This window comes from Rhincodon typus, chromosome 1, assembly GCF_021869965.1.
Source record: "Rhincodon typus isolate 14 chromosome 1, sRhiTyp1.1, whole genome shotgun sequence".
Taxonomy (NCBI): domain Eukaryota; kingdom Metazoa; phylum Chordata; class Chondrichthyes; order Orectolobiformes; family Rhincodontidae; genus Rhincodon; species Rhincodon typus.
In genome coordinates, this window is record NC_063332.1 from 103,998,072 (window position 1) to 104,008,335 (window position 10,264).

At 39.1% G+C, this 10,264-nt stretch overlaps 1 protein-coding gene across 1 annotated transcript in view; it reads left to right on the forward strand.

Annotated features, from left to right (window-relative positions):
- The window catches only part of LOC109917899 (collagen alpha-1(XXV) chain), a 620,002-nt gene that overhangs the window by 469,909 nt on the left and 139,829 nt on the right, over nucleotides 1-10,264 (forward strand). The window contains exons 9-10 of the mRNA XM_048603420.1: nucleotides 485-520; nucleotides 5,313-5,339. Of these exons, the coding sequence (XP_048459377.1) occupies nucleotides 485-520; nucleotides 5,313-5,339 (63 nt within the window). The remainder of the gene's footprint in view (nucleotides 1-484; nucleotides 521-5,312; nucleotides 5,340-10,264) is intronic.

Below are 10,264 nucleotides of genomic sequence, written 5' to 3' on the forward strand. Positions count from 1 at the left end.
TGAGACTCCATACCCCAATCCTTCTAAACTCGAGTGAATGTAGTCCGAACCAATCCAGTCTTTCTTCATACATCAGTCCTGCCATTGCCATTGTCTAGTAAACCTTTGTTGCATTAATTCAGTAGCCAGAACATCCTTCCTCAGATAAGGAGACCAAAACCACATACAATACTCCAGGTATGGTCTCACCAAGGCCTTGTATAATTGTAGCAAAACACCTTTGCTCCTGATCTGAAATCCTCTCACCATGAAACCCAAAGCACCATTTGTCTTCTTCACTGCCTGCTGCACATGCTTGGTTACTTTCAGATCTTTCAACACTCTTCCATGACTCAGTGGAATTTAATGAAGGATATACAGAACATGCATCTTATCCTAAAATAATTCATTTTAATGTCATTGAATGACTAACTTTGCAAGAGAAATACTTATTAAATGTAAATTTTAATGAAGTTTTCTAAACAAGTTCATGTTTTGATTTTAGGGGGAAATTGGACCAAGAGGTGAAACTGGATTCATGGTGAGTGAAATACTTATCTTGTGTTATACTGATGCAATGCCAAGGCGTTTCAATTCATGGGAAAAGGTGTAACGGAAATTATCCCTATTTATAATGATGCGTCCAGTGGCACTTTGTATGTTTATGTTTTGGATTAAGGATCATTCCCCTGACACAAGTTGGAGATTAAATATGTGGGCTAAATTGTACGAGAAATAAACTCTACTTGTTATGCTGCCACTGCATGCATGAAGGCATGAATAATTCTTGTTTCATGGAAGATCTTGAAGTCCCGGTTATCCATCTGACTCAAATTACCCTTGATTATCTTGTAGAATTATTGCAAGTTTTCTAACGTTGACATCATGTTTTCCTGATATTTAATCACAATTTTGATCCATGAACATTTTCCACTCCTCGAAACATGATCATTCTGTCACACCTAATGTTTGTATTGATAGAAAATGTCATTTTTCCTGGATTTATTAACCTTTGCTTTTAGGACTAAATAACATTCTTCTCTGACTCCTCTCAACCATTAAGCATCAATTGACCCTCAATGTTTGAATTTGGAAAAGAAATGCAGATTAAGATATGCAGGATTTCATAAGTGACTATTTTCAAGATCCTGGAAGAGCTGGCTACCAAAATCCACTTGTTTGTCAATTGGCCAATACACTCAATTTACTACTAACAAATTTTAATAATATCTTATTTTGTTACTTCATCTTAATGAGTAAAATAGGGAGTTACAGCATTTATATGTTAGTAAAATACGTGCCATTTTAATGACAGTTTAAGCCAGTTTATTTTATTAGTTTGTTAAATTGATCAAGAGAAATACTTTTTATTGGCTGAAATGTAAACAATTGTGAAGTTTTTAACACTAATAAAGCCCTAATTAGCAAATTTACACAGCAATATTTGGTATTTTATTGATTAGCATGTGTTGGAAAGTCATATTATCTTTTCAACATCTTCAGTTTTACTGGGGAAGAATTTATATTAAGATCATAACAGGGACATGGAGCTGGGCATTTCAAATATCAAATAATCATTAAAATTTGCGATAGAAATAATTTGCCAAATTTAACCAAAAAGAGAAAAAACAGGTTTGTGAATAGTCAGCCCTGATTATTTATTTCATCTTAACTTGAATAAAACTTAGTTTATGTATTCAAAAGTGCATTTGCATTTAGATGTACAATTATTCCTGGATCCGCATTATTTTCATTTATCCCATTATCCTATGTTATGGGATACTTACTATCACAGGTCTTGCTTTGCCGAATTATTTCTGACTCCAAATCTAGGGATCATTATCATCAGGGACAGTAGGTTTGATACTGCATCTGCAGTATAGGTCCTTCCAGTGCATTGTGAAAAAAATTTATGGGTATCTTACCTGGTCTACAATGTCAACGAAATCTCTCAAAAACTCAAAGGCAGGAAGCAAACTTTCTGAATGATGCCATTTTTCTATTCCCATCTCCAAAGAAGGACCATTTTATTCAATCCTATGTTTTAAGAGGAACCACTGCTCAACGGTGGTACGATGGCTCAGTGGTTAGAACTGCTGCTTCACAGCACCAGCAACCTGGGTTCAGTTCCACCTTTGGGTGACTGTCTGTGTGGAGTTTGCACGTTCTCCCTGTGTCTGCCTGGGTTTCCTCCAGGTCCAGGTTAGGTGAATTGGCCATGCTAAATTGCCTATAGTGTTCAGGGATGTGTAGATTAGGCATGTTACGGGGGATGCATCGGGGTAGGATGCTCTGAGGTTCGGTGTGGACTTGTTGGGCCGAAGTGCCTATTTCCACACTGTAGGGATTCTATGATGATAGACTCCATTCAGCAGTTCAGTATGGATCTGAATTTCCCCCACAGCAATCTGAATTACATGATTGATCAAAACACCATTAAAGGTCTTGTCACTTTTTTTTGTAATGTCAGTCTCTATCTAAGTTTTACTCCATCATACATTTCTGAAGTATTGAAAATGTTTCACCTTGTGTTTTACTAATTCTACTGAATATTAATCCCACTATCTGGGAAAATCCAGTGTGAACAAGACTTCCCTTCAGAACTAACAAAAACAGAAAGAACTGCGGATGCTGTAAATCAGAAACAAAAACAAAGTTGCTGGAAAAGCTCAGCAGGTCTGGCAGCATCTGTGAAGGGAAAAACAGAATTAACGTTTCGGGTCCAGTGACCCTTCTTCACAACTGACAGTGGCTGGGAAAACGTCAGTTTATATGCAGAAAATAGGGAGGTGGGTGGGGTAGGGAGTAAACGATAAGATAGACCCTAAAGAGAGAGAAAGACAGTTGGACAGACAAAGGAGTTGCTAACAATCAGGCTGGGAGGGTGAATAGTTGATAATGGGGACTGTTAGTGACTAACAACAGGGGGTGTGTAATGGCAGGCTATGTGGTAACAAGGCCTGGTGTGTGGGGTAGGGGGCTGGGACATGGGAGCATTTAGGTCCTAAAATTATTGAACTCAAAAAAATTGAGTCTGGAGGGTTGTAGGGTCCCCAAGTGGAAAATGAGGTATTGTTCCTCCAGCTTGCGTTGGGCTTTGCTGGAACATTGTAGCAAGCCAGAGACAGAGATGTTGGCCAGGGAGCAGGGTGGTGCGTTAAAGTGGCAGGCAACAGGAAGTTCAGGGTCTTTTTTGAGGGCAGGACGTAGACTAGATTCTGGGAAGTGCATGTGAAGTGTTGCTTCACCTGGACTATAAGTTTGGGCCCTTGGAAACTGGGGAGGGAGGAGGTAAATGGGCAGGTGTTGCACCTTCGCCTGTTACAGGTGAAGGTGCCATAAGGCTGTGGTGAGGCGTTGGGGGTGAAGGAAGTGTGGACCAGGGTGTCCCGGAGGGAACAGTCCCTGTGGAACGCGGACAAGGGAGGGGAGAGGAATATGTGTCTGGTGGTGGCATCTCACTGGAGGTGGCATCTCGCTGGGGGTGGTATCTCACTGGAGGTGGCAGAAATGGCGCCCTGATGATCTTCTGGATGTGGATGGTGGTAGATGAGGATAAGGGGAACCCTATTGCTGTTGCGGGAGGGAAGAGAAGGGGTGAGTGTGGGAGATGGGTCAGACCTGGTTGAGTACCCTGTCGACAACGGAGGTGGGGAATCCTCGGTTGAGGAAGAAGGTGGACCTTTCAGAGGCTTCCTTATCAAAGTTGGCCTCATCTGAACATATGCAACGGAGATGGAGCAACTGAGAGAATGGGATGGAATCTTTACAGGAAGCAGGGTGTGAGGATGTATACACCAGGTAGCTGTGGGAGTCAGTGGGTTTGTAATGGTGAGTTTATCCCCAGAAATGGAAACAGAAATGTCGAGGAAGGGAAGGGAGGAGTCAGAGATAGACCAGATGAACGTGATGGCAGGGTGGAAATTGGAGGTGAAATTGATGAAGTTTTCCAATTCCCTTCAGAGCTGATGGTGTGGTCCTCTGATGTGCGCCAGCCATCAATTGAAAATGTGGCTGGTTCCATCAGTTATTCCCCTACCACTAATTGCAACACTTTTCTCTTTCTAACAACATCGTTTCTAATTTGTCACAAATCACTTCATCACCCATTAAAGGTTGACTTTAGCTTGAGAGTTTTTGAAGGAACTAACTTGGGGGGAAAAACGTTGCCAAATACATCATGAGTTTGCCTTGGAACGTGTCTACTTCGGTAACATTAATATTGCATTATAGCTCTTATTTTAGCCAGAAACAGATGTCCACTTACAGGAGCACCTGCATCACCTTTCAAAGGAATTACATTGTGCAGAGCCATATTTTAGTTCTGTTCATCCCACTTACCAAACTGAGTTTTAAAAATGTAATTAAGGGGACATAGTCGTTACCTTTAGGAACTGAAGAAGGATCATTTTAGATTATCTGTAGAATTATGGGACTGCATAATTCAGCTCCCAACCCTCAATAATAATCTTTACTCAGAATTAAGCTGCTTGTGCTGTCTCATTCCAACCTTTTTGTTCTAATGCAAATGTGAAATTTTGCTATATGTGCAGCAGGTGTATGGTGATTATTAGACTACGGGGTTCTATTTTGAGGAGGCTCATGAATTATTTCTGTTCAAGAAAGCAAAACTCATTCAGGATCAGGCAAAAATGATAATGGAATAGTTTAGGTTAGATGGGCTTCAGATTGGTTTCACAGGTCGGCGCAACATCGAGGGCCGAAGGGCCTGTACTGCGCTGTAATGTTCTATGTTCTATGTTCTATGTTCTATAAAATGGTTATTCTATCAAACCTGAGAGAAAAAGAACTGAATTCAGTTGGTGGCATTTTTGTATAACATCAGAAATCTTCTTAGCTGGATTTTGGGTAAATAAGAACCTCTGTATTTAGTTTATACTCTCATGTCATTACTAAACCTATCATATGGTACTGTTTAACCAAATGTCTTCCATGCTTACTTCATTAACAAGAAAAATATGCCAAAGATTCATTCAACACTTTGGCAAACATACAAATGCAGTGTCGCAAGCTGCCACTTTGATCCAACTGGAATGGATTAGATATCTTTGGAGAACCGAGCATGTCACTCCTTGGGATTCCATTATAACTAAAATCACATTTCAGTAGCTATCTTTCTTACTTTACTTTTTAAGTAGCTATTCTCTTGCAGCATTTGTGTCACTATCATCTTAAATTTTCTGTGACCTTCACAAATTAGACTGTATAAGAAGTTCTGTTGCAACATTTACTGGATTAGATTTTGAAAATTCATCATAAATGCTGAGTTATCAGCATGATAATAATGCCTTAATGTGCTTTTGTTTTTCTAGGGACCCCAGGGACCACCAGGACAAAAGGTACTGTATACCAATACCTACAAAGCACTCAAATTATTTATTGACAACATTTGACCCAGATTCAAAGGAAATAGGCTACTGTAGTTCAGAAGTTAGTTCATAGTAATGTCTGCATCTCCAGCCTATTTAGTCAAGTCAACATAGTATTTTATGATGTATGTTTAATTTCTCTATGAACGTTAAGTTAAAATATTCAGGCTGGTTGAAGTTTTTACATCAGGACTTTTATGTTAAAAGAAATGCTTTTTTTAAAAAAAAGAAATTTACTGGTCTTTCCATTTCAATGTTGGCAAAACTCTGGAATTTAAATTTGAAACATGTACAGAGGATACAGTTTCTACTTCAACCCACACTAAGCTTAATAGATCACTGCCATATGATTGATACTGAGCAAAACTCTCAATGTGTCGCTGATGAATGGATTTTCGTTTTGCTGTGATCGCTGAGCCGCTATTCTTTTCCTGTTTCTGAGGAAATTTGATGACAGACTTCCTGAACCTTCTGTCAGCACCTTTAACAGTTATCAGAATCAGCTGCCAGATATTTTTTTTGATAAACTCAACACACAATTTATGGGATTTCTTCATTACCACATCGTAAAGAGCATCAGTTGTATATTCTTACCTTCCAACCACCAACCATTGGAAGTTTGTCTCTGAAACCCTTCCACAAGAAAATAGATGATTTGAAAGAAAAAGAATTCATCTCTCTTTTCTGTGTTTTTTTTCCCTTTTTTGGCTGCACAAAATGTTGAAAGACAAGTATAATTTTAAAATAATTTTATAGGGAGTCTTAAGTAAAATGTTGACATGTTTTCTCCCCATCACCAAATCTCCCAAGCCATCAAAACAAAATGGCAAGAAATTTCATAACTTATTGAGGTGTTATTAGCTTTGTTAATATACCAAGATAAAACTAATCATTCAATGCCTCCAAGATTAGGTTTTAAATGACTTGACAGGTGTCTATTATTTTAAAACTTGGAAGAAAATAGAGGTTATATAAAATATAAAATAATTTTATAAAACGTTTATAAAATCATGAGGAGTATAGATAAGGTGAATGGCAGGTGTCTTTTCCCTAGGGTGGGGAATTTCAAGACTAGAGGGCATATTTTTATGATGAGAGGAGAAAAAAATCAAAAAAGACACAAGGGGCAATTTTTTGACACAGAGTGGTTCGTCATTTCCAGAGGAAGTGGTGGATGTGGGTATAGTTACAACGTTTAACAGACATTTGGATAAATACACAAATAAAAAATGTATGGAGGGATATAGGCCAAGCACAGATAGGTGGCACTGACTTAGTTTGGGATTATGATCGGCATGGACTGGTCAGACTGAAGGGTTTATTTCTGATCTGTATGACTCTAAAATGGTCTTGGCGTCAGCACAGAGAATACTGAGAGGATGAAGATGTTTAGGATATTTTTGCATTGTACTTAATTAGCTATGAGGTTGGTTACTTCAGCTGATGTGTTACATGAAGTAAAATCAATGAATGTGAGAAGTAGACCTGAAGATAAATGAGTAAAAGAAAGAGACCATTTAAAAATGATTAACACTCTCAAAAACTCCTTATGTGAAGAATATTGGCAGAGTAGATTGGAAATCATTCAAAAAGCTATTTGGATATAATGGGAAGATTGGATCTGTCAATGAATTGAGATGAACAACAAGTGCTATTATAAATTGAAACATTTATCCATGAAATAATCTACAGCAAGCTTTTAACATTTCAAAACACATTAAATGTAAATGCTAGTTTATTGATAAACGAAACTGATGAGGCTTGGTTTGAGAATGATCAACTCCATGTAACCCCACTGTGATTGAAAACAATCTCAAATATGGGCAGCCATGTTTCCTGGCTTCTCCTGCCCCTCAAAAAGTTGCACGGCAATGGGGTTTTATGCACCTGTACATTTTTCTAGCCTGCTCTGTTCTGGTTAGTATTTCCCTTGAATTTGTGGAGAATTTCAAAACATAAAAATACAGGAAGGGAGGCGGTGGCCTAGTGGTATTGTCTCTGGACTGTCAATCCAGAGATCCAGCTAACATTCTGGGAACTCGGTTTGAATCTCGCTGTGGCAGATGGTGGAATTTGAATTCAATAAAAATCTGGAATTAAGAATCTAATGATGAAACCATGGTCGATTGTCATAAAAACTCATCTGGCTCACTAATGTCCTTTGGGAAGGGAAACTGCCATGCTTACCTGGTCTGGCCTATATATGACTCCAAACCCGCAGCAATGTGGTTGACTGTTAACTGCTCTCTAGACAATTGGGGATGGGCAATAAATGTTAGTCCAGACAGCGATGTCCTCAATTGTGAATGAATTTTTAAAAATAAGAGCGAGTATAGGCCATTTGACCCATCAAGCCTGCTCCTCCAGTCACTAAGATCATGACGCATATGACATGTTTTTAACTCCACTTTCCTGCCTGCCTCCATATCTCTTGATTTGCTTATCAATCAAAATCTGTCTAACTCAGTATTGAAATATTCAATGATCCAGCCTCCACTCCCGTCTGGAGGACAGAATTCTAAATACTAATGATCTGCTGAAAGAAGAATTTTCTCCTCGTATCCATCTTAAATGAGAGACTCCTTATTTTGAAACTGTGACCCACAGGGGATCTAGAACAAGGGGAAACATCCATTTTCTGAAGAAGGGTCCAGACCGAAACGTCAGCTTTCCTGCTTCTCTGATGCTGCTTGGCCTGCTGTGTTCAGCCAGCTCGACACCTTGTTATCTCATATCCTCTTACATTTTCTCTGTCAAGCCCCTTTTGAATCTTAAATGTTTCAATCAGATCACCTCTCAGACCTCTAAACTTCAATAAGAATAGACCCAACATGCTCAATCTTTTCTCATCCCAGTTTGTTGAATTATCTTTGAACCAGCACCAGTGCAAATGTGTCTATTCTTAAGTAATATGACCAAAACCACACACAATACTGTTGCATATAATCTTAACTTTGCCCTGTCTGATCGTAGCAAGACTTCTTTATTTTTGTATTCCATCCTCCATGCAACAAAACCAATATTCTGTTAGTCTTGTTAATCACTTTCTAAACCTTCTTGCTTTCTTTTGTGATTCATGTACAAGGACATTGAGTCACAGTGCAGCATTCTGCAATATCTCTTCATTAAATAATACTCCACTTTTCTATTCTTCCAGCCAAAGTGGACAAATTCACATTTTCCTACATTACACTCAATCTGCCAAATTTTTACCCTAACTATATCACTTTGCAGGCTCCTTGTATCCTCCTCACAAATATCCAACATGTGTATCTTTGTATTGATCGCAAAATCTAGCTGCAATTTAGTGGTCCCTTCATCTAAATCATCAATATAAGTCATAAATAATTGGGTCCCCAGCACTGAACCATGTGGAACTCCACTATTTACAGTTTGCCATCATCAGAATGACCAATTTATTCTCACGCTCTATTTCCTGTTAATTAAAAAGTCCTCTGGCCAAGCTAATATAGCACCCCAACACCATCTTCTCTTAACTTTGGCACTTTATCTTTGGCCTTTGAGAGTCCAGGTGTTCGATATCAACATGTTGCCCTTTATCCACCTTATTGGTTATATCCTCAAATAACATTAATAAATTTGTCAAACATTATTTCCCTTTCACAAAACTGCCTGATAGATTTATGATTTTCTAAATGGCCTGTTTTAATAATGGATTCTGCCGTTTTCCCAGAGACAGGTGTTAGGCTATTTGGACTATATTTTCTTGCTTTCTATCTCCCTCCTTTCTTGAACAGAAGGGTTACATTTGTGTTACATTTCCAAACCACTCGGCCCTTTTACAGAATTTTTGAGAATTTTGGAAGATTACCGTAATTCAAGCAGGGTACTACAAATGTAGCGCTGGTAGGGGACAGGTTAACCATCACAGTTCTCTGCAGCTGAAAGCAATGGTCCAGGCAGCCATGTTACTTCCTAATGTCAGGGTTCAGGACATTTACTCTGGGTTCGAGAGGAATTTGTAATGGGAAGGGAAGGATCCAGCTGTCATGATCTAAGTAGGTACCAGCAACATAGGTCGGACTAGGACAGAGTTTCTGTTTGAAGAGGATGAATAACTAAGGGCTAAATTAAAAGGCAGAATCTGAAATGTATGAATTCCTGGATTTTTCCCAAACCATAAGCATGACTCGTTCTCTCACAGTCACATCCTCATGTCCCTGACCATAGACCATCTTCAAAATACTCAACCTAAGGGATATGTTTACCTCCTGAGGCAAAGAATCTGGATAACGTTCCCCCATCTTGATGCATTCCAATATCCAAACTTCTGCCTCCAGTTCAGAAATTCAAAGGCAAAAGTTCCTCAGGTTGCAGACACTTGCTGTCGACGTAGTTGCCGTGAATCACACAGATGTCCACTTGATCTTGCATCTCTAGGTGCAACACATCACTTGCCCTACCATCTTTATTGTGTTGTCGTTAATTAATTAAGATTATAAATATTACTCAACCGGTACCCATAATTATCTCAAGTGGTTTAACCAGTTAATCCACAAATTAAGGCAATACTTATATCTCCCCAGTATCAGTTTAAACTGCTGCCCCCGTCTAGAGAAAGAAAAATATAAAACTCATCCACTGCATCCATCCTCTCTCGCAATTAATGCGTCGTGTCCCACTGTCAGTTTCTGGCGCTCTCCGTCCCTCTCTCTCAGCCCATTCTTTTTATCTGAACGTCAAAACAGCACCTCCTCCCATAACACACCAAATTCCCTCATTCACCTGATTCCTGAGCTTACATTCAGGCATCACCTGTATTCAGTGACAAGCTGGCATCTTTGTGTTTGCTTACTTTGTGTGCTTAGCAAGACCACTTGCAGTTTTAACACATTGTGGAGCTGGAGAAACACAGCAGGCCAGGCAGCATCAGA